Source organism: Malania oleifera, chromosome 5 (genome assembly GCF_029873635.1).
Source record: "Malania oleifera isolate guangnan ecotype guangnan chromosome 5, ASM2987363v1, whole genome shotgun sequence".
NCBI lineage: Eukaryota > Viridiplantae > Streptophyta > Magnoliopsida > Santalales > Ximeniaceae > Malania > Malania oleifera.
Window position 1 is genome coordinate 38,410,507 of NC_080421.1, and position 25,280 is coordinate 38,435,786.

The 25,280-nt window shown below is 38.2% G+C and overlaps 1 protein-coding gene across 1 annotated transcript in view; it reads right to left on the bottom strand.

Annotated features, from left to right (window-relative positions):
• Nucleotides 1–25,280, bottom strand: part of LOC131156175 (structural maintenance of chromosomes protein 1) — a 62,685-nt gene that overhangs the window by 22,530 nt on the left and 14,875 nt on the right. Inside the window, exons 3-4 of the mRNA XM_058109637.1 lie at nucleotides 22,082–22,315; nucleotides 3,345–3,583 (exon numbers count right to left, since the gene is read on the bottom strand). Coding sequence (XP_057965620.1) covers nucleotides 3,345–3,583; nucleotides 22,082–22,315 — 473 coding nt within the window. The remainder of the gene's footprint in view (nucleotides 1–3,344; nucleotides 3,584–22,081; nucleotides 22,316–25,280) is intronic.

The following is a 25,280-nucleotide window of genomic DNA, read 5'->3' on the forward strand; positions in this document are numbered from 1 at the left end:
ATTATTTTAAAAGAGAGCATTTTACTTAGGGCATTTATTTTTGTCATAAATAGCATTTACTCTCACGTGTTCTTTATTTTTGAAAATCATTCTTGAGAGTATGCTTAAGTGTTTTTCCCATACATTTTTTCTTGATAAACATTTTTGGGAAAAACCAAGCGCTTGCTTGTGAATCTTTTGCACTTCCATTGCAAGATTCATAAGCTCATCTTGATTTATTGCACAAATATTTTTGAGCCTAAATCCTAGTTTCTCCAAACAATTTCATTTTACAAAATATTTATTGGAGGACATATGTGAAATGTTTTATTGCCTCCACATTTAAATCAAAGATCAAAGGTTTTTTTTTTTTTTTTGTGCAAAAACTCTTTGGAAGCAAACCCTAGGTTCTCCTATTATTCTTTGAAAAATATTTTTGGGAGAAAATTTTATTAGGGTTTAAATCTTTGAAGCATTCATTATATACATCATATTTCAAAGATTGAAAATATCACTTTGAGAAAAACACCCTTACTCTCTTGAGCATATTTCATATCATACAAGAGTGCATTCTTGAGCTTTATTGTGTACTTCTCTGCTTGTATTTAGAAGCATTTTTTATGTACAAAAATGGTTTTATTGTACCGGTTGGGTTCAACCCGTAAATTGAATTGGAGAATTTCTTCCCCATAAGGGAGACCAATTGGGTTCAACCCGTAAATTGAACTAGAGTGTTTCTGGCCCATAAGGGAGACCAGTTGGTCTCAGCCTGGTAATTGAGCTGGGATACTCCTCGCCCCATAAGGAGAGGCTGTATGATTGTGACTCAACCCTGTAATTGAGTTGGGGTTTACCTCGCCCCATAAGGAGAGGTTGTAACGGTTTCTGCTCCACCTATTAAGTGAATAGAATTAGTGAAACCCTTCGGGGGTATGCCCAAGGCGAGGACGTAGGCTGGTTTGGCCGAACCTCGATAACAAATCTCGTGTGTGTGTGTGTGTGTGTGTCTCTGTCTCTCTCTCTCTCATTTAAATTTTTGCACTTTAATTTCCGCACATCAATGCTTGTTCACTTATCGTTGTCATTATTTCTACATACATGCCTTTAATTTTAAATGAGATATACTTCACATGTATGTTTACATTTAGCGGCTAATCATTTCACATACACGATTTAAATCTTAAATGGGATATGATGCAATGTTTGTATGCAAATATTTAAATTGTATAGAATGCCATATTTGTTTTAAATATTTGCATACTTAATTAATTAGGGGAATTGAGACTACTTAGAAAGACCCTAGGTTGCGAAATACTGTCTGAGATCTTAAATAGACCTAGAAAGTTTTAAATCTCCAATTCACCCCTCCCCCTCTCTGGGATTACACCAATTACATCAATTGGTATCAGAGTATGGTTGCAATAAGCTTAACTGCTATTTGCATAAAGATTACAACAGCTCATATTTGGTGTATCCCTGTTTTGCGGGTCAAACCTTTACAAATCCTCCACTGTTTTCATTGCATAGATTTTACCATTTGAACATTGAAAATGATTTTTGTAAAATCAATTTGATTGGAGGTTTTGGAAAGTGTTTGGAGAGGAAACAGGGGAGAGGAAAAATAAACAAGCAAACTAGAAGACAAGCTTCCAAGGGCTTACCTAAGAAACAATGTCATTTCCTCTAGTTTCCCACCCATTCTGATGGACTCCACACTTACTTTTTATCACCTTGTGCCAAAGGGAATTAGCTTATAAGGGAATCTCCACAAACATTTTCCAATTAGAGAGGTGTTTTTAGAAAGCACATTACCAAGGCCCAGACCCCCTTCTGATTTGAACTAGGTGATCTCTCTTATTCTTCCCAATACTGGACCACAAAATGTCACACATCAACCTCTCAAAAGTCCTAATGACACTCTTGGAATCTCTAAAAAGAGATTAAAAAATAAATGGCCATGTTTGAGAGGGAGGCGCTAATTAGAGTAATATGACCTTCAAGAGATACGTAAGTGCTCCTCCACCCCTCCAACCTCCTGCCAATCCTCTCAATCACAGGCTCCAAAAGATCACCAAATTAGGATTGCCTCTGAGGGGAAAGCCAAGGTAGGAAAGCTTCTAATCTAAAATGGTGCAACCCACCAAGACCCTAAACCTCTCCAACTCCCAACTCCCCATATTAATGCCGGCCACTCCACTCCTAGAAAATGCCGCAAGTGCACATATATGAATAACGATTCATGAGCACACAGACAACTGATGCTGCAAGGACACACAAACAACTCAAACACTCAGGTGTGAAACCCTAACCACAAACAGTTCTATTCCAAAATTTAGCCCACCTCCAAAGGCTTACAACTCATTTAGATACAGATTTCCCAAAACTCTCAAGGAAAATAATTTCCTAATTTACTAAATGTAAATTTTAAACAAATAAAAATCAAAATTAAATAAATTAAAATATGAATATGGATCATTTCTTAAACTATTAATAGGGCTTCCAGGCAAGCCTAATCCTCCACGATGACCACTCTCTCTCGCCATCAATTACATTAAGGATTAAAATTAGAACTTAATCTATATTTAAGCTACTACAGTCTACAAGGTCCTATCGATATGCAAATGCTCATTATAGGAGTAAGGTTCTAATGTTCCATCTATTTTTTGAAGAACAGAGCTTGACTTCATCTGCTTGAGACTTGGGGACATTTATTGTTACCATCCTTGAGTATTGGATGATGAAACGTTAATAGAAATTTTTTCCTTGCAGATTGATGGTGGAATTAAAAGCCTAAAGCAGAAGCTCCACAAGGAGTTGTTCCATCCTAATAACACTTTTTCCTGCTTTTGGAAGGAAATATAAAGAATATTTTTTTTGAAAAAATATACGGTAAGAATAAGATATATATTTTTTCCCCTTATGTAGTAAGAGAGTTGTGGGGCTAAGCTTCTCTGAAGTTGTGTGCTGCACTTCTATAAACACCTTCTCATGTATACCACACTTATGCAGGGGCCTTAGCTTCCCACCACCCCCCCTAGCACTGCCCCCTACCCCCCAAGGAGGAAAAACAAAAAACAAAACAAAACAAAAAACAAACAAACACACACACACACACACACACACACACACAGAGGAAACCAAAATATGTTTTATTCAATAACATACTATTATTTATTAGCAACAATAGTTAGTTGTCATGCATCGAAACTTTCTCACAGGAAAACAATTTCCTGGAGGCCATGTTCATTTATTATAAGCACGAGAAATGGAATTCTAACAACAATGTAAGCAACAAAACTACATATCAAAAGGCAAGACCTTGTGGCCTATATAATGATAAAATCAGAATGATATAAAAGACTTACATTCGATGATATTCTTTTAGCTGACTGGCAGCTAAATGAAGTTTTCCTCCACCATCTTGACTTTTTTCATTCAGACCTTCAAGTTTTTTGGTCATATCACGTATCCCATTCTGTAGTTTTTTTATTTCATCGGCATGGTTCCTCTTTTCTTCTTTCTTTTTATCAAGATCCTTGCGTGTACTTTTGATTTTCGAGTGTATGCGAGACATTTCCTCCTTCAATTTTAGAAGCTCAGGTTGCTGTAAAGAGGAAAATTACAGAAGAAAATAATTATAAAATTTAATTAAATGCAAAGTTGCAAACAACCATTTTTTTACTAGAAACTTACTATGACAAATTGAAAACTACATTCTTCTACACACTCTGAAAACTATCACCAACATGCAGAGGTTACAGAACAGTCCACAGTTGTATGATGAAAAAACAAATATCTTACGAGCTTAGATAACCAGAACAGTCCAGAGATTACAATATTGGAGGCAGGATATCAGCCTCTATGTCATCCTTGACTAAAATCAATTGGAACATTTTTCTATTAATACAGGGATTTTTTAGAACATAAGCAAGAACGAGACAGAGTAGAAATAACTAATTCGAATTCAGTTATGGTGATAGTACCATAGACATATTTAAAACATAGGTGCACAGACATAGATACTGGAACATACAATTTCTGAAACACTGGACCACCGTGCACTAACGTATAAAATGTGCTTTGCCAGCGTGAAAAATTGTCTTGGAATAAAATATGCCCAATTTTATTGAATATCTCTTACCACTTTTATCTCAACCCTCCAAGAGAATTTAAAAAAACAAACTGGAAAAAAACATATAGGCCCCAAAAAATAACTCTTCCACAGCAATGTGTACAACAGCTCAAACAGTATTGCAATATAGTGCTGCTACACTGCTGAAGTAAAGGAGAAAATTTAGACATCTGCGTCTACTCCTGCATCAATACCTCACAAAAGTGTAGAGAACTTGACAACAATGAGAAAACTAAGATACATCAACCATAAATGGCTAGACAAATACCTCAAGTGCTTTCTATAGGAGGTTTATCCAATCACTTAATTCAATATGGATTCCTCCTTCCCGGAAACATACCCTTTCATGTCAAGCACATCTTCAACCAATTCTCTTTGCCTCCTGGGTAATTGAATAACCAAACCTTCTTCTTTAGGTGCTTGATCACTTCCATAAAACCCATGAAAATCAATCAAGTCTACAACATTGACTATATATTGATTTGGAGATCATCCAGTAAGTCCACCATATATTCAAACTTCTTAAGAATCTTGCATGGACCAATCTTAGATTTCACTATTTCAGTTTATGATAATTCCCTAGTGGAAACCTCTCTCCTCGAATGTACTAAGACAAGATCGCATGAAGCAAATTTCTTACATTTTCAATGTTGATCTGCATCCTCCTTCTAAAGAAAATTTATGGCTTAAAGTAGAGCATATACCTCATCATAAATCCTCCTTACATGTTCAGCAATAGCTTCAGCATCTTTGTTAACTTGAGCTTCTTGTCACAATGAAACAAGATCCAAAACATGATGAAATTTTTTTCTTGCACACAACTTCAAAGATATCTTCTCAATTGTCCAATTTACTGAATTGTTGTAGACTCGGGATGAGGAAGAATTTAGATCGTACATCTTCACATGGTCCCCATTAGATCACCACTTTACCTAAGAGATTAAACTGTTAGGTTGTGTACCAACAATGTATACCAAGCTTTAACACTCCCCCACATGTGCAGCTCAACAGCACGAGGAGAGATAACACATGATAAATAATGCCCATTAAATGGAATACAACAATTTTTTAAACACCACACAATAAACGTGGGCAACAAGACTAGAACCAAGGACCTCCTAGTAACTAGCTCATATACCATGTTAGAATACTACCTTATCTAAAAGCTTAAACTGTCAGCTTGTAGACCAACAATGTATATCAAGCTTTTAACAGTCCCTAACAATGCTTTGCAACAAATTTTCATTGCTCAAATTTGTTACCTCTGTTAGATTACCACTTTACCTAAAAGTTTAAGCTGTTAGGTTGTGGGCCAATAATGTATATCAGGCCTCCACAGTCCCCGTATGTGCAGCTTGATTGCCCAGTTTCATGTGGAGAAACAAACAAACAATGAATAACATCTATACTTGGAACATGATAATCTTTTTTACCAAATTTACATGAACCGAGGGCAAAAATACTAACACGGGACCTCCTGGCAACCATAGCTCCAATGCCATGTTAGATTACCATTTTTTTAACAAACTTACATTAAACACAGGCAACAAGAATAACACAGGACCTCCTGGCGACCATGGCTCTGATACCATGTTAGATTACCATTTCACCTCAAAGCTTAAGCTGCTAGGTCGTGGTCCAACAATGTATATCAGGCCTTGACAACCTCAATTTGACCATCTGTTTGTAGATGGCAAGTACTATAGTATTGTATTTTAGCCCATTACTTCCTCCACAAAGTCCTCCAATATGCCCTATGAACAGTATATCTTCATAAGACAATATTGAAGTAGGATGTACATGTGGTCACACCACCCTAAAAAATAATTCAACCAGATGGGATGCATCAGCTGTGAGAACAAGGAATGAAACTTGATATCTTCGAAGAAAGAAACACAACATAAAGGTAATCATGTTCATTGACCCTTGTGGTCTTTGGAAGTCCAAGAACAAAATCCACTCTCAAATGCACCGGAGGAAAAGAAGAAACTGGTGAAGGTGTATACAAACAGTGTATTGTGAGTTTCCTTCAGCACATTGGCCAACTCTACAACTCTTCATCAACCTTTCAACATCCAAGTTCATCTTCGGCCAGTCATAATGATCTCTCTCCCCCAAAATGTCCTGCCAAACCACCAACATGCAGCTCTGGGATGATCTGCTCACATAAGGATCCCTTGGTATGGATAGCTGAGTACCACAAAATAAGTAACCATCATGACTTACAAAAAGAGCACCTGATTTAGTGGCTTACTGGATGGATCTTCCTAGTCCTTCATCACATGGCTGAAAAAAGGATCGTTCTGCCAATGATTCTTCAACTTCTCAAAACCTACCACTCTTGCGTGCAATCATCAATAAAAAGGCTCATTGACTAAGTCAATCAGCCAATATTTTGCCTGCCCAGATTAATGTCTCAATGTAAATGAGAATTGTTGAAGAATTTCATTTAAAATGATTTGAATTCAGCTTGCTTGTGAATTAAGACAACAAAGTGCTTTATGGTTAAAATCTACTACAAAATCTTGATGTAACAAATAATGCTGCCAATGATTTAATGCTTGAAACAAAGCATAATACTCTAGGTCAAAAGTGGAGAATTGCTGCTTTGCTTCAGATAATTTTTTGCTGAGAAAAAAAAAAATTGTCAATGATCTGCCTTTCTGGCTAAGAACAGCCCCTGTTATCCTAACATGAGACCCATTGCACCCAATTGACAAAAGCTATCAAAGTTGAGCAGAGCAAAGACAGAAACTTCAATCATGGCTTCTTTGATATGAGGTTTATTTGAGCAAAAATTACAGACAAACCCCATAGTAAAAAGGCTAGTTCATGAAACTCATGGATATAAAAGAAGTTAGTCCATGAAAACCATGGATGTCTTCCATGGTTTATGATCCTAGGCACTCAATAATAGTTTTTATTTATTATACAAATAAACCCCATATATAAAAAGCTAGTCTATGAAACCCAAGGATATAACCTTCTAAGAAGATAAAAAAGAAAGTTCTAGTTGATATGATCAAAAGCTTCCTCCATGTCTAGCTTACACACCACTAACCACATCGCTTCTCCTTTCTCTCTAATAGGTATCCACCACCTCACTAGCAATGAGGGTTACATCCATGATCTGTATTCCAGCCACAAAGGCATGTTGGTGATGCCCGATAACTTCCAGAATGGCTCTTTTGATCCTTTTAGCAAAGACTTTAGCAAGATTCTTATGCATACTCCCCACCAGGCTGTTTGGATGAAAGTTCTAGATATTAAAAGCCCCAAATTTCTTTGAAATCAAAGTTAAAAATGTGGTGTTAATGTTGCGCATGAATAAACCTGATCTAAAGAAGTCCTCAAAAGTAGCGTAATATCCTACTTGAGTGTGTCCCAATTGGAATAAGAAAAGGGTGAGTAAATACCACCTAGGCCACGTGCTTTGTCTCCATTGCAATCTCTAAGAGCTTGGACGATTTCAGCCTCTTCAAAGGGTCTTTCTAGCCACTCCATGGAAGAGGGACTAAGCGATTTAAAATTAATTCCAACCACAACAAGTCTCCAATTTTCGATTTCAAAATCAAGGACTCTATAAAACTCACAAATAACCCCTTTGATTTCCCCTTCCTCAACCAAGGTGTTCTCTCATATTTCAATGCTTAAATTGGTATTCAGCCTACAGTGAGCATTTGTAGTCTAGTGGAAAATTTTAATGCTCTGAGCACCTTCCTTGAGCCATAAGGCTCTAAATTTTTTCCTCCGGGTGGTCTCTTCAAGGCTAATGATCTCTGAAAATTCCTTCATCAACAATACCCTTTTTTCCCTTCCTTCGATACTAAGCCTTTGACCCATCTCCTGCTCATCAAGATCCTTGATGTCATTAAAAATGGTAGTTTTTTTGGCCTAAATATTTTCAAAGGTGCTATAAACTTTGAAGCTTCGCTATGGAATGTGCATGACTGTGAAAAGCCAAAGGCAGCAACACATAGACCAGGTCTTGGTTGGACTAAAGCTACAAATTCAAAATAGTTTGCTTTGATACTATTACATTTGAAGTTGCTGCAGTTAGAGCACTCAAGACTGATCATCTTGCAATGCTCTCTCCACAACATCGCCCTCCTTCATGACAGTGAGCATGGTGAGCCTCAATGAACATCTTCGTCCCAAATCCTTCGGCCTAGAACAAAAACCCTTCTTCTTTAATAACCTAGAACAGAATTCAGTTCAAAGCCCCAGCATCCCCCTCGTATTCAAACCCTATCCCCATTGATTAGCCCTGTCGAAGCCCAATATCCTTTTGCACAGACTTTCGCATACCCTCTGGCAAGTCATCCTTGATCTTTGGGATTCACTCGAATCCACTAGAGAAAGAGAATGCATGAACGACATCCTCAATGATTGAGATTACTACTATGATGACTTTAGAGTCATCTCATTCGACAAAGACTGCTTCAACTCTCTTCTTGCGATTGACCTCTCTAGTCATCCTTGATATTTGGGGTTCGCTCATATCCACTAGCAATAGAGACTACACAATCAGCATCCTTAGCAAGATTTCTATTGTGACAGCTTTAGAGGCATCTCGTTCAACAAAGACTACTTTGACTCTCTTCTTGCAATTGAGCCTCTCTGCTTCAACTCTCTTCGACTCTCTGCTTCAACTCTCTCCTTGTGATCCCACCAGCAACAGTCTCTCATGCAACCAGTGCTACTTCTACAATCCCAAATAGAGACATATTCGTCTCTTTCAACAAAGATTGTTTGTCTCTCTTCTTTACCGATTGAGATGCTTTTGCGATTCCACCATCGTTGATTCTCTCGCTAACCACCAATGGATTTTGCGAGCCTTCTTCCATACAAATCACTTCGAGTGGCTCTCTTCCCTACTAACCAGAAGGCTCTCAGGAGGATTTCTTATCTACAGACACAACAGCATCCATCCTAGCCCTGCAAAGCCTATTGGAATTGATCCTAGTTGTTCAAACTTCACCAGATATATGAGACTTTCTAGGAGTCTACTCCAACGAGAATCTTTGCTATAACTATTAGAATAGGTAAGACTTGGGGAGTGGTTTGGTGGTACCAATACAAGGAAAAATTTCCTTGACCTGATTGATTGATTATTTGATGTTGGTTTCCAACTGTTTGTGGCTGGGTATTTGAGTGCTGTTTGGTTGTGGTTTGTTTACTTGCTATCTAGTCGTGCTCTCTCATCTATTAGTACATGATCTTTCTAGTTGTTTATCTTACATGGTTATGGAGGATAGGAAGGAGATGAACGGACACGCTACTGTGAAGATTGAGAGGAAAAAATTTTATTGCTAATTGCTAGGATAGTACAGCTTTCAGGTTGTCGGAATTTGCAGGGAGATTATCATCTATTATCTTATTGAAAAAGGAGAAGTTCTTATGGATCTTGAGATCCTTAAGGGTGATCTATTCGGGTCCTTTAGGGGCAGCAAATGGGCAAGGTGAGGATGCTCTTTTCCAAAGAGAGGATGGCAGCATTCATATAAAGCTAAGGAGCAAAAAGAGGGGCAGGATTATTTGTATTGAGAAACGGTCTTCCAAAGGTCAAAGGCAAGCACTCCATGTCCAAGAAGGGAATCAAAATGGGGAGTGGTATAAGTTCCTAGAAGCCTTGATGAAGCTGTCTATTGACCTTGAAAGACACAGCAGTATAAGTTTTCAAGATTGTGATTCCATGAACATCATTCATTGTGAGCATAAGTTGGAGAAGCAAAATGTATTTCAGAGGCACTTGGATAACCACTCATTTTCCAAAGTTGTCTGAAAGCATCCAGTAAAGGAAAGTAGAATTTATGGGCAATTTGGGAGTAACTCCTTCCCAAACAATGGCGTTGGGAATGGACCGAGAAGGGCTATTAGTAGATGGGTTGAAATGGGTAAAAATATTGTGGCATTAGACCCGATTCAAGAAGAGGGTCCAAGACCTCTTGGCTCTAAGGAAAGGAGATTTAATGATGCGGGTATCCTTCTAGTGGCCAGATGGGTAAGCTTGGTGGATTGAAATTTTTTTTAGGAGGGGGGGGGGGGGTTTAAAAAGGCAGGCCCAGCAAAGCTCTTCAGCTAAATTGATGGAGAGGTTTCAAAGGCACAATATTCGAGAGATTTGAAAGTGATGGAGAAGAATTTGAGGAATGCATTGCTCGCTATTGACCCACAATTATCTTTTAGTTTAGTCGGTGGGACATTAGAAAGGGAGTTGAAGATTCCTAAGAGTAAAGGGGACTTAGCTCTGACATTGTACTCAAGGGAAGGGAAAGGCAAAACAGTCAAAGGAGGCTATGGACAAAGAACTAAATATAATTTGACTACTAGGGGGGGGAGGGGGGGGAGAGGGAGAGGGAGAGGGTATCAAATAAGGAAGATAACTCGAGCAACTTTTGTGACTCTGAGAAGTTGTTGGTGGATCAACTGAGAGCTGATTGAGATCTGTTTGAAGAGGAAGCCTTGGCACAACTTATAGAGGAAAGTTACGACGGTGAGGGAGTGGAAGAATTGGGGCAGAGGAAAGACCACGCACAAAGTTTACAACTATATGGGGAAGGGTGTCTTCAAGTGCTCTCAGAAACTGTGTAGGGGGGTAAAAATGATATTAAACACAATTTAAACCAGACGAAAGAATTGGTACATAAGGGATCTTTGTCCCTTGTCCCTGAGCCTAACTCTGACATGGTGGAGATGTTCCTTCAGTAAATTGGGTGTTGGTGGGAGGGTATGAAAAGGCAACAATTTCTATGGTCGGACTAAATTCGCCTAAATCTAAAGGAGGTATTCTTCCCCTTCTCGTTCAATCCGTTATTTCTTCTAACACTTACGCCACAAGGAGGGTTCATCTAGGGGTAGCACTTATGGATCTGGTATCGACCTAAGGGTAGTGAGAAAGACATTCTAGATCCAAATAAACTCCTTGATAACTTGGGTTTTAAATCAATAAGTCCAGTTGGGATCGAGGTGAAATTGCCAATGATCCCTAGAACTTATAAGTGGGGAAAAAAAAAAGAACCTCAGTGCAAAAAGAACTTAAGAACCTAGTTTCTTCTATCGACTATAGGGGAGGAAGGGAGTTGTGAAGGGAGGGAAACGAGTGAAATTATGAAAATATGAAAATTGTCAGTTGGAATGTTAGAGGGTTGGGAGATCTTAGAAAGAGGGGGTTAATTAAAGAGGTCCTACTTAGATATTCTCTTGATATTATTTTGATTCGAGAGACAAAACTTGAGAATATTGATGGGGGTAGTTAGAGGGATTTGGGAAGGAAGTAATAAGGATTAGGCATTTGTACCTTCTCAAGGGTCGGTAGGTGGTATCTTGGTGACGTGGGACACTTGTTCTATTATTAAAGTGGATAGTCTAATAGGCTTTTTCTCTCTTTCCGTCTTAGTAGACGCAAAACGCTAGGGCCATTGGTGGGTTTCGCCAGTGTATGGTCCTTCTAGACCAACCCTTAGGAGCTCCTTTTGGAATGAGCTTTGCTGTATGTTTGGCTTTTGTGCTCCTAATTGGATTATGGGAGGTTATTTAACATGGTGAAGTTTCTCCGAGAGAAGAAAGGAGGTGATGAGTTACTGCTATTATGTTGAGTTTTGACTCTTTTATTAAGGAGTGTGACTTAAGAGACCTTCCTCTTGATAATGCTAATTTTACATGGTCGGTGAGTGGTGCTAGAGCGGTGGCGAGTAGGATCGATAGTTTCCTTTTCTATAAGGAGTGGAGGATGAGTTCCCTAATCTCTCTCAATCTATTTTACCTAAGACTTCTGACCACTTTCCCATCATGTTGGAATTGAGAAAGGTTGCTTGGAGATCTACTCCTTTTAGGCTTGAAAATATGTGGTTGGATCATGATTCCTTTCATCCCTTAGCTAGGATTCTTGGAATGAGGATGTGGAGAGGGGTTAGAAAGGTTTTAGATTCATGAAAAAACTAAAGATATTAAAAGAGAAGTTGAAAGATTGGAATAGGGAGGTGTTCGGAGAATTGAGTTTTAGAAAGGCTAGTATGTTAGAAGAGTTGGCTGATTTAGATAAGGAAGGACAAGGGAAATTTTCCATCGGGAGAGGAAGAGATGAGAAGAGTACCTTTGAAGAATGAATTGGAGGAGGTGATTTTCAAGGAAAATGAGAAGTTGGAGGCAAAAGACAAAGTTTAAAAGGATAAGAGATGGTGATTGTAATTCTAGATTTTTCATAGGATAGCTAATGGGAAAATGAGGAAGAATTTCATTATAGAGCTGGAAATGGAAAAAAAGGGGGGTCATTATATCCAAGTTGAGTCAAATTGCTTCTAAAATCACTGAGTTTTATTCTAATTTGTATTTTGAGGAGGATGGTAGTAAACTTATGGTTAAAGGATTAGAGTGGGACCCTTTGTCTAGTGAGAAGGTGGTCTAGTTTGAGAGGATCTCTTGAGTGAGAGGAAGTGAGGGCCACAACTTTTGGGATGAAGAAGGATAAAGCTCTAGGACTTTATGGTTTTAATATGTCTTTCTTCCAAGATTGTTAGAAGGTGGTCAAGACTGATTTGCTTAAGGTCTTTAATGAATTTTATAGGAATGGGATTTTAAGCAAGAGTATCCATTCCACTTTCATAACTCTAATGCCAAAGAAGAATATATCCATAAAGATATCAAATTGTAGACCTATTGGCTTCGTTTCCAGTGTTTATAAAATCATCACTAAAGTTTTAGCTAATTGGCTGAGTGCAATGCTTAATAGGACTGTTTCTAAGGCTCAGAGTGCACCTGTGGGGGGGTAGGCAAATTGTGGATGCCATTCTAATTGGTGATGAGGTTGTTGAGGATATAAGGAGAAGGAAGAAGATGGGAATCAAATTTAAGTTGAATTTTGAGAAAGCTTATGATAAAGTGAACTTGAAGTTCCAAGATACGATATTTGAGAGGAAGGGGTTCTGTGAGAGATGGAGGCATTGGATTAGAGAATGTGTGAGCTACTTGGTTTTAGTGAATAGCAAGTCTAAATCTTGTTTAAAGGCTATGAGAGGGGGTCAGGGTATCACACCTTCAGTTTGCTGATGATACTATCTTCTTTAGTATCATAAACCCTCTATGAATATTTTAGGTCCCCTTCACGTTTTCAAGAAGGTATTTGGGCTTAAGATTAATATGGGGAAAATCGGTATCGCAACTATCAATATGCCTGTTGAGAGTGTTAGGGAGTTATCTACGGAGGTGGGATGTAGTGTTTTGGGTTGACCACTGTCCTATCATGTGGTTCCATTGGGGGGGAACCCTAGATCAACTAGCTTTTCATATCCTATTTTGGAAGGGGTTTCCAAGAGACTGGATGGATGAAAAGGAGCTCTTTTTTCTCTTGGTGGTAGAATAACACTTATCTAGGCTTGTCTTTCTAGTATCCCTTTATGTTTCTTTCGATTTTCAAGATTCCGGCGAGGGGTAGCTAATAAGATTGAAGATTATGAGGGATTTCTTATGGTCGAGGGTAGGGGGTTTTAGGGATCATTTGGTAAGTTGGTGAGCGGTGGATAGATCTAAACAGAAGGGTAGTTTCAGTATTGAAAATTTGATGTCTAAAAACATAGCCTATTTGGCTAAATGACTTTGGTGGTTTCCACTAGAGATTTCTTCTTTGTGGCATTTAGTTGTTAAAAGTATGAATTAGACAAGAATGGGTGGGATACCACTTAGAGATTTAGATGTTTTTAGGAGATTCTATGGAAATCTATCTCTTAGAGTTATCACCTCTTCATTCCCCATATTAAATTCTTGGTGGGAAGATGTAGTAATATCCTTTTTTGGAAAGACCTTTGGTTGTGGAACGTAGTTTTGCCCACCTCTTTTCCACGATTGAGCTCAATGCAGGATGGTTCCATTTCTTCTTTTGTAGTCGATCCAAGTAGTCCTTTGCCTTCTTGGGACTTCCACTTTTGTAGATTGTTAAATAATAGAGAAATGGTAGAGCTATCCTTTTTGCTAATCTTATTGAATAATTGCCATTTTTCTTTAGAGGAGGCAATGCGGTCTTGGTCTTTGGATCCTTTAGGGATATACTCATGCAAATCTTTTTGTGCTTTTTTCAATAGGTCTAATTAACCTTTTCCTCTCTATAGCTCCATTCGGAAGGCCAAAGTCCCCTTTAAAATCAAGGCTTTTATCTGGTTGGTTGCACTTGATAGAATTAATACCAATAACTTGCTACAAGGTTAGGAGACCTTTGAAGGCTATATCTCCAAACATATGTGTTCTTTGTTTTAATTCCTCAGAATCTTCATCGCATTTGTTCATTCATTGTGACTATGCCTAACGGGTTTGGAATAAGTTATCTGATATTATAGGCGAATGTTGGGCGAGTTCTGAGACACTGAAGGGCTTTTTGGCAGTGTCTTCTGCTGGTTTTGGCAGGAAAACAGGAAGGGCAGTGCTCTGGAAATGGGCTTTTTTTGCAGTATTTTGGGGGCTGTGGATGGAGCGTAATGCACGTGTTTTTCTAGCGAAGAAGTCTCTTTTTCTGGTTTGGAAAAGATAAATTATTTGGCTTCTCTTTGGTGTGTGGGACAAGGGAATCTTAAGGGGGTAAGCTTTTCTGATATTCAGCCCAATTGGCGTTATATGTTGGAATGTTGGTGTTGCTTTTTCTCTCTCTTGTTTTGTAGTTTTCTGGTTCTTCTTTGTGTTTTTTATTTAGAGAGATAACATCCCTTTTTTGAGGATTTGCAAAACCAACACCATAGTTGCCCACAAACAAATACGATCTGTACATCCCTCTAAGCCCATCACTCGAGATTCCCCCATGTGCCATCAGACCAATTGAAGGCTGACAACCCCACGCCACACGCTAGCGCAGGAGACTTCCTAAAAGCTTGTTTTTTCCCCGATTTGATTCCACATGGTTCAAATCCTCCTGTAATTTTTTTTTAATAGAAGAATCCACATATAAATGATGATATTGAAACAGTGGTCATGGACTTCAGTCCAAAGATCCATTCTTTTAAATTGTTCGCTCATAACCAATTGGATGCACTCCCCCAGTAATGAATGTTAGGACCCTTCAGGAGCTGTTTGTTAGTGGAACTGAGTCCATTGAGTGCTGAAGCAGTGCTAGGTCATTGTGTTTGTGACTCATTCTGACTGCTTTCTTTGTTTGTTGTTGGCCTTGTTTGTGTTTGTTGGGATGGGGTCCACAAATCCCAAAAATTTTGATTCCCTCATCATTGCTGAAAATTACAACCAAGCAATTGAAAGGAAGAAATATTTGCAGTGATCTAAAGCCGTCGAGATCTATTTGACAGACTCAGGCAAGTCCGAACCCTTACTTCAGTTTGGAGTCTCTGGACCCCGTGACAACCAACAGACAGAGGTATGGCTTCAGGAAGATGCATTGATTGTCTCGCTGTGGCAGAACTCAAGGTAATCACAGATTGGACAAACGTGTATGCATCTATGTGTAAGGAGATCTGGGAATACATCAAGCTCCTATATTCCAACAACATACCTCGTATATTAGATCTCACTTGTGTACTTTCAGCTGCAACAGGGAGGCAGGAGGGCGTCTGAATACTTAGCGTAGATGAAGCATATCCGTGAAGAACTCAACATTGTGCAGCCTATCACAGCCAATATCCAGGAGATGCAAAACCAGAGGGAGCAAAGGGATCAATGATGATCATTCAGTCCTAGCAGGTTTGAAACCCAAGTTTCAGCCAGTTTGATCTTAGTTTCTTCTCAGTAATGTAGAATTGCTATCTTTTGCTGACATTTATTCTCATGTACTTTGTGTTGGGAAGTTTCAAAATTGATCCAGTCAACTCTCCTTGATTATAGGAGAAATTTCTGTAATTATGTACCCTATGGAAGGGATATTCAGACGAAAAACTGACATGGTATCAGAGCCTACTGCTGCTTCTTTGCTGCTTTACCCTGGTTTTTAGTTCAAAAAACATGGTATTTTTGCACTTTTTTCTGTTCAGCCTTCATTGCTGAAATTTCTTAGAAGCAGTTTCAGTTCTCATTTCTACCATTGCCAGCCTTCATTGCTGGTGGTTTTGTTCAGCCTTCATTGCTGAAATTTTTTAGAGCAATTTCCGTTCTTATTTCTACCGTTGCCAGCCCTCATTGCTGGTGGTTTCCGTTACTTTTCTGTTCAGCCTTCATTGCTAAATTTTCTTTTCCTTTCGGCAGTCATAGCCTCTAAAACCTAGGCCTCACTGCCTTAACCCTGGTCAGCCTCCATTATGTCTGAAATTTCCAAAACTTCCACCATGGCCAGACCTGAACCTGTGGTCAACATCAAAATTGAAACCACGGCTTTGGTTGCTGCTAATCCTACTGTTTTGGCTGCTCCAAATGCCTCTGTACAACGGTCATATCCCAATCAAAAATCCCAAGTATGGTGTGACTATTGTAATAAGCCATGCCATACCCGAGAAACCTGCTGGAAACTACATGGAAAACCAGCAAATTGGAAGAGCAGCAAACCTGGACCTGGAAACAACCAAGTGATTCCTAGAGCAAATGAAGCCCAGACCAATGTTCTAAGTTCAGAGCAGATGGATCAGCTTCTTCAAATGCTGAAATCCAATCTGATATCCGGTACTTCTATTAGTTCCTTGGCCCAAACAGGTAATATGTCGAGTGCCTATTCCAGCTCTTTAGCCTTTGCACCATGGATTATTGATTCATGTGCATCCGACCATATGACTAATATATCTCAATTGTTTCAATCTTATTATCCTTGTCCGGGTAATAAAAAGGTTAGGATTGCAGACGGGAGTCTTTCATCCATTGCAAGAGCAGGTTCAATTAAAATTTCCGTGAAAATAGAATTAAAATCTGTCCTTCATGTTCCTAAACTTGCTTGCAATCTTCTGTCTGTTAGTAGATTATCCCGTGATTCTAGCTGTTGTATCATATCTTTGATTCTCACTGTGAATTTCAAGACCAGAACTCGGGGGCAATGATTGGCAGTGCTAGGATGATTGATGGCCTTTATTATTTTGATGATACCCTATTCAGCAATAAACAAGCTCAGGGCTTGAGTGGTAGTACTAGCTCAATCCCTGTGCGTGATCAAATAATGCTTTGGCATCTTAGATTAGGACATCCTAGTTTTTCTTATTTCAAACATTTGTTGCCTAACCTGTTTAAAAATTTGAATTGTATGTCTCTTCATTGTGACGTGTGTCATTTATCAAAAAATCATCAAGTTCCTTATATTTCAAAAGGCTACCATGCATCAAAACCTTTTTATTTGATTCATAGTGATGTTTGGGGTCCCTCTAAGGTAGTACCTTATCCGGAAAAAAATGGTTTGTGACTTTTATAGATGATCATACTCGGATTTGTTGAATATATTTGATGAATGGAAAATCTGAAGTTGAAATATTATTGAAGAATTTTTATAGTATGATCAAAAACCAATTTCACACAAAAATAAGCATACTTCGTACAGATAATGGTACAGAATATTTCAACCAAGTTTTGGGAAATTTTTTTAAAGAAAGAGGGATTCAACATCAATCCACTTGTCGCGACACCCCACTACAAAATGGCATTGCTGAAAGAAAAAATCGTCATTTACTTGAGGTTGCACGAACTATAATGTTTTCAATGCATATTCCAAAATATTTGTGGGGGGATACTATTCTAACTGCTTGTTACCTTATTAATAAAATACCTACCCATGTGCTGCAGTATATCGCTCCTTTGGCATGCCTAAAAAAATCCTTTACTGACTATAGGATAATTTCTGATCTGCCTCTAAAAGTATTTGGATGCACTGTTTTTGTTCATATTCCAGCTCACCTTAGATCTAAACTTGATCCTAGGGCTGAAAAATGTGTGTTTCTTTTGGATATGCTACCAATAAGAGAGGGTATAAATGTTTGAATCCAAAAACAAAAAAAAATCACATCAATATGGATGTCGTTTTTGTTGAAAATCAGTCTTACTTTAACCAAACTTATCTTCAGGGGAGAGTAGTGAGGATCAGTTTTGGCAAACTTCTATACCAATGCCTAATGTTTTCCTTGACACTGACATTCCTATACAAAACATTCAAGGAACTGAAATTTTAAATAGTGAAAAAAATGGAAATCCCAATCAGCCTGTACAAAGCATAAGGGAATCACAAACAAGGGGAGAATTGCTACAGAATAATCCCTCTTCTGAGCTTCGTGTTTATACTAGAGGCAAGTATCGTTCTAATACTAAGGATCATCCCACAATTTCAAAGCAGAATCAATCATAACCTCCAAAAACTGGTCATTTGGAAATCCCAAGTAATCCTACTACTACACTTCCAGTTAATCAATCTACTGACCTTGATGTACCTATAGCCGTTAGGAAAGGAGTTAGAACTTGTACCACACACCCCATTGCCAAATCTTTATCATACCATAGACTCTCTCATAATAGGCCTTTACATCCAATATTTCTCACCTATTTGTTCCAAGGACCATTCAGGAAGCTATGGATCATCCGGATTGGAAGTTAGCAGTTCTTGAAGAGATGAATGCACTACGGAACAACAATACTTGGGCAATTGTTGCTTTGTCAAAGGAAAAGAAAACTTTAGGTTGCAAGTGGGTGTTTACAGTTAAATGCAAGGCCGACGGCAATATAGAGAGATATAAGGCAAGACACGTTGCAAAAGGGTTTACACAAACATACGAAATTGACTATCAAGAAAATTTTGCTCCAGTGGCCAAGATAAACTCAATCCGAGTGTTACTCTCCTTAGCTGTACATTCTAACTGGCCCTTACACCAGTTGGATGTAAAGAATGCCTTTTTAAATGGAGATCTAGAGGATGAAGTGTTTATGGAATTACCACCAGGTTTTGAAGGTAATCTTAGCAGAGATAAGGTGTGTAAATTGAAAAAATCATTGTATGGGCTCAAGCAATCTCCGAGAGCTTGGTTTGAACGCTTTGGGAAGGCTGTAAAGGGTTATGGTTACAGCCAAGGTCATGCTGATCACACCATGTTCTATAAACACTCAAGTGAAGGAAAGGTTGCTATTCTAATTGTCTATGTTGATATTATTTTGACAGGTAATGACAGCAAGGAACTTGAGAAATTAAAACATATGCTTGCTAATGAATTTGAGATTAAAGACTTGGGTGACTTGAAGTATTTTCTCGGTATGGAATTTGCAAGGTCAAGAAGAGGTATTTTTGTTTCACAAAGAAAATATGTGCTTGACTTTCTTGAAGAAACAGGTTTACTAGGGTCTAAAGCAGCTGAGACACCTATAGAGCCTAATCTTAAACTACAACCTGCCAAGCCTGAGGAAGTAACCAATAGAGACCACTACCAAAGATTGGTTGGAAGGCTACTTTATCTATCACATACACGTCCTAACATAGCCTTTTCTGTCAGTATTGTAAGCCAATTCATGCACTCACCAGGGCCTGACCACTTTGATGTAGTTTATAGAATCCTGAGATATTTAAAGGGAACTCCAGGAAAAGGTCTATTGTTTGAAGACCATAGACATCTACAAGTTGAGGTATACATGGATGCAGATTGGGCTGGGAGTATAACCGATCGAAGATCAACTTCTGGTTATTGTGCCTTTGTTGGTGGAAATTTGGTTACATGGTGAAGCAAAAAACAAAATGTGGTAGCTAGGAGTAGTGCAGAGGCAGAATTTAGAGCAGTTGGTCATGGAGTTTGTGAAGTGTTGTGGATTAAAAAATTATTGGAAGAATTGAAAGTCACTAATCCGCTACCTATGAGACTGTATTGCAATAAAAAATCTACCATAGGCATTGCTCACAATCCAGTGCTTCATGATAGAACAAAACATGTTGAGGTCGACAAGCATTTTATAAAGGAGAAGCTGGACAGTGGACTGATTTGTTTACCCTCTATCTCTACTACTTACCAGGTAGCAGATATACTTACAAAAGGACTACCAAAAAAGCAATTTGAAAATTTGATCGGCAAGCTGGCTATGGAAAACATCTTCAAACCAGCTTGAGGGGGAGTGTTGGAAAGTTTCAAAATTTATCCAGTCAACTCTCCTTGATTATAGGAGAAATTTCTGTAATTATGTAAATCTACTCTCCTTGATTATAGGAGAAATTTCTGTAATTATGCAAATAACGCTACAAATCAGGCAGCATGCTGGTACTGAACATGTGCCTGAAATTCTGGCAGCATGTGCCTGAAATTCTGACAGCATTTAGGCGCTGGAAATCTTCCTGAAAATATGGCACCCACTATGTAAATTTCTTCTATATAATGAAAGCAAACCCTATGGAAGGGATATTCAGACAAAAAACTGACACTTTGCGCTGCCACTAGAACTCATTGCTCTGCTCCTGCTGCCGGTGCCCAACTTCTGGTTCTGAGAAGTTAACATTTATGACACAGGGTAGTTCTGGCCATGAGGCGAGGATAGCAAAGGTTTACAGGGTGGGTTGGATAGCAAAAATGTACTCTGCAGACTGACAGATCATATGAGTGAGCAGTTTCGGGATCTCCAGGGTAAGGCCCCACATTTCGCCAATGCAACCACCACAAATTCCACCCCTACTGGTTCAACTATAGGAGAGTAGTGTACAACATGCCTGTTTCTGAGGGGCATTCAAAGTTCCTATAATATCAGGCATCGCAATGAGCTTCTCTTCCTATTGATCACTTGTCGAAATAGGAAATACCTATAGCTTGTTTGTTGTCTAGTAAATCTCCCACTGATACTTGGATCATTAGATTCTGCTGCTACTAACCATATAAGAAGTACAACAACCTCTTTTCCACCCTCTAGTATAACAACGTAGCCTATGCCACCCTTGTCCATGTATCAAGTACTACAATTGAGGGAATAGAGACAGCAAACCCTGCACCCTCTGTCTCTCTCTTCTGATTTATATATTCCCAAATTCCCCTTCAATCTCATGATTTTAGCAAGATTACAGAATCAATGAATCACTCCATAACCTTCTTTCCTCATTCTGTTGTTATTCAGGGTTTCAGGATGAGGAAGACAAAAGGTGGAGGACATGGGGCTTGTGGATTATACCACTTTGAGTCGCTATCTCGTTTCACCACCCACACTACTACTGCCACACCTCAACAAATCCATTTTCACCTTGGTCATCTTTGGATTTGTTAAAACAGTTGATTCCTGCTTTGAGTTCTACGTCTAGTCTTGAGTGTCAGTTTTATCCACTGGAAAAGCTTCAAAAAACAGGTTGTTAGCCCCCCTTCGCTCATTTTTTCGGTTCCTCGCCCTAGACATGACGTTAGAATTTGGAACGGCAATGATTTCAGAATCTTTTCCCGTAAAAATCTATATTACAGTTGTTGTAACCTCTTCCTATATTTTTTGCCAGCGGGAAAAAAGCAATCCGGAATAGCAGTCTCCCTCCAAAATGAAGGCATTCACTTGGACTTTTGTTCTGGATAAAAGTTAATACAAATAGTCTGTAGTTGTTGAGAAGACCCAAGAAGGCAATCAGTGCAGATACTTGTATTGATGCGTTCAGCTTCAAAAGTTAACATTTTTATAAATACTGTGCATTATAAATATCAAATTTATGATAAGCTTAATCACAACAAATTACCATCTATTTCTTTAGAAAATGTATAGACTACAATACATAATTATGATACAAGTTTAGCTAAATCTGACAATTCAATTATATGATGAACTTTAAAGGCTTACTTCCATTATTAAGCGTGAATATAGATTTCACCCAGAAATAAATTTAATAAACTAAAACCCATTAATACTAAATGACAAAAATATCACACTTTGTTATTGCTAAGGAAGAACAGTGTGTAAATGTATGGCATTGCGATTAGCGCTTTAACTTACAATAATCCTAATCAGAACAAAGTATTAATATTTGTTTACAAAACAAAAATCTACTCAGTAATTATAGATTCAAATAAAATAAAATAATTCAGAAGATAAACAACAAGTGTTGGTTAAATATCAATAGCAAGTTGGCAGCTTGAAGAAACTCACATTCTTGTCAAGTTTCCTTTTCTTCTCCCCAATTTTTTTGACACATTGAGCAATCTCTTTCTGATACCTGGCTTGATCTTTCTTCTTTATACCTGCTTCATGTTCACAATTATTTTTTTCCTGAATAACATCATTGTGGTGTTGCTTTTCAGCTTCAATGTCCTCATTTATCTTAGTAATATCCTTTTCTATGTTAAACAGTTGCCACAAAAAGTGTTCTTTCTTCAAAGATTTCTGCAGAAAAAGAAAAAGGAACAAACAATTTAATATCTTCAGTAAACCATGACAACCTCTGCAACAGAAGTTCCAAAGGAGACGAGGCAAACCAATGCATTAGAGAAAAATATCTAGGGCCACAAGTACCAAGGCTCGCTCCTTGTTTGATATTTCATTGAAGCAATAAAATACTTTTTCCTCATTAACAAGTATTGATGTATTAAAGAAAAAAGAAAAAGTTTTAACAATGGAATAAACTGAGGGTGCTGTTGGTGATGAGACAAATGAAAGGGAGACGACAGTCATTAACAAGTCCAAAGCTCTGAGAGGTTAACAAATTTCAATTTAACATGGTGGTGAGGATGACATCAAGTATTTGAGGGACGAGTGGGGCAAAACCAGAATTGTGATACAGTAGCCAAGACCCAATCGATTTCAGTAGTGGAGATTGATGAGGATTTGAGCAAAATGAAATAGAAACTCCTGCAGATAATAGCTCCTATACAGCTCAGTATATAACATATACAGCTCAGGATATACATTGGATTTAAACAATACTTTGCCAGGAGATGTAATCTGGGACAAAGGGAAGTGGGTTTTGAATTGACTCTAACTTACCTTGTTCAGAAGGTACTTACCATGCTGTAATAGAGGAATTTGCATTAATAATTAATAAGTAACAATTACACATTTCCGCCACCAAAAAAAAAAAAAAAACCCTTAAAAGATTTACATAACCAGGATGAGGAGGAGGGGGCACTACAACCACAAAACCAACAAAGAAATGAGCAGCATCTCCTCCTAAAATTGAGTATCCCACTAACGAAATAAATAAAATTCAATATGAAAACAACCTTAACTGCAACTGATTGAACACAACCACAATTCAATCAATTCAATACAAAGAAAAACGAGGAGAGAAGACCACGACACTCCTGAGCTTTCATCCCCAAAAAGTATGTAAGATACCCTAAAATCAGAAACCATAACCCTAGAAGCAAAACCCACCATTGTTGTTGCTGGTAGGAGAGGAGGAAGGAAGGAGGAGAGAAGGGGCTTGTTTCCAGTTTTTGGAAACCGACAAAGAGATCGCCGAGAGAAAAGTTGATTAAATAGATCTATCAATCACTATCACAGCAAACAACCACCAGATCATCAAATCACAGCACAGGGAGAGTGAGAGATTGAGAGAGAGTGTTGATGATGCCAAATCAACTAGAGAAAGTCGTCAAGAGATTGAAACCAAATCATCCACATAAAGTCATCGCAGCCACTACCACCAGCAGTGATGGCACCAAGTAGCAGCTCTCATGTGCTTGAGGCTTGGCTACGAGTAAAAGAGAAATAATGAGGGATGCTTTGATCATTATTAGGGTATGGGCTATTTGGAATTATGTTTTACAGCAACATGCTCAAAGCAAAAACCCTCATGTTGTTGCCAGTATTGTGGAAAGGAATACAGGAGGGAGGAAAGGCAGGGATTGTTTCTCATTTTTAGAAAATGATGGAGAGAACATCGAGAGACAAAGGTTGATTCCTCTAATTCTATCCATCACCATCAAACAACAACCAGATCATCAAATCGCAACACAGGGAGAGTGAGAGATCATGATATTGTGTTGATGGCACCAAACTGACCCAAGAAAGTTGTCAAAAGATTGAACCTAAATTGAGGCATAGAAGTGAAAGATCGAGAGACTGAACCCAAATCAACCATAAAATCCGTCACCACTGCTACCACCAGTGATAATGGTTCCTAATGGTAGCTCTACAGTGGTTTCCAATGCTTTGCTTCGAATAAGAGAGATGGAATGAAAAGATTGAATGAGGAATGCTTCCATGATTGTTAAGGCATAAATTATTTGGAATTATGTTATTTTATGGAGGCTATTATGGTCTTTGTCAAGAGGAAAAAAAAATCAAGAACAGAATGATGATCCCTGTTGAGGCAGAATCAACATTCTGTTAAATGGGGGAATCAGCATTCTGCTAGAATGCAATTATGTCCTCATTTACAAAAACCAAAGGACAGAGCAGAAATCAACTGAATTTTGATTCCGTTCCAGCCTTAATTATGCTAGGTATGAGCAAATAGTCATTACGTAAATTCGGTTAAACCAAAATTAACCAAAATTTTCAGTTTAGATTTTTCATCAAGCATACTGATGAAATACAACTATTTAACTGAACATATGCCAACCAAAATTTTATTCAATTCATTAGGCTAATTAACATATATATATATATATATATATATTATACATGTACATAATAAATACCCTTTTATGTGTATGCATATTAACATATACATACCCAATAATATAATTCTTTTTTTTAAAATCAGTAGAGAGAAATTTATATTAGCAAGGCATCAAGGGAATGCCATCCCGTGGTACAAAACACGCAAACATCAAGGATTACATTGAGATCATTGACAATTTTTCCACTAAGCCAGCTGAAACAACAGCAATCCACTACTCTTTGCAAATCTGAAGTCGAGTAGCTGTAACTTTGAAGACTCTCTTATTTCTTTCTTTCCAAGCACACCAAAAGATGGCGAGAGGGATGAGGTTCAAAGCCTTTCGCTTCTCCTTGGTGGCTCTGATGGCTTTCCAAACCCAAATATCCCCTCATACAGAATTTGCAGTAACCCACCGATATCCAGTCAAGGATAGAACCATATTCCACAAGTTCCTTGTCCAGGGGCAGTGGAGAAGAATGTGGTTTGACTGATTCTGCATTAACCATACAAAGAAAACACCAATTTGTGATTGTAAGCCCCCTTTTCTGCAGATTGTCAAGGATTAAAACAAAGAAGGCAACGTTTGAGTAGGCTGCTGTCCACCAAATATAAATCCAAGGGGAGTCGTTGCAATTTGTTCCTACCGAGGAGAGTTTAGAATTTAATAGTGAAAACACCACTTTTGTCCAAATCCCATTTTGGTTCGTTGGGGATGTTTTGGTAACAGAAATTATAGAGATT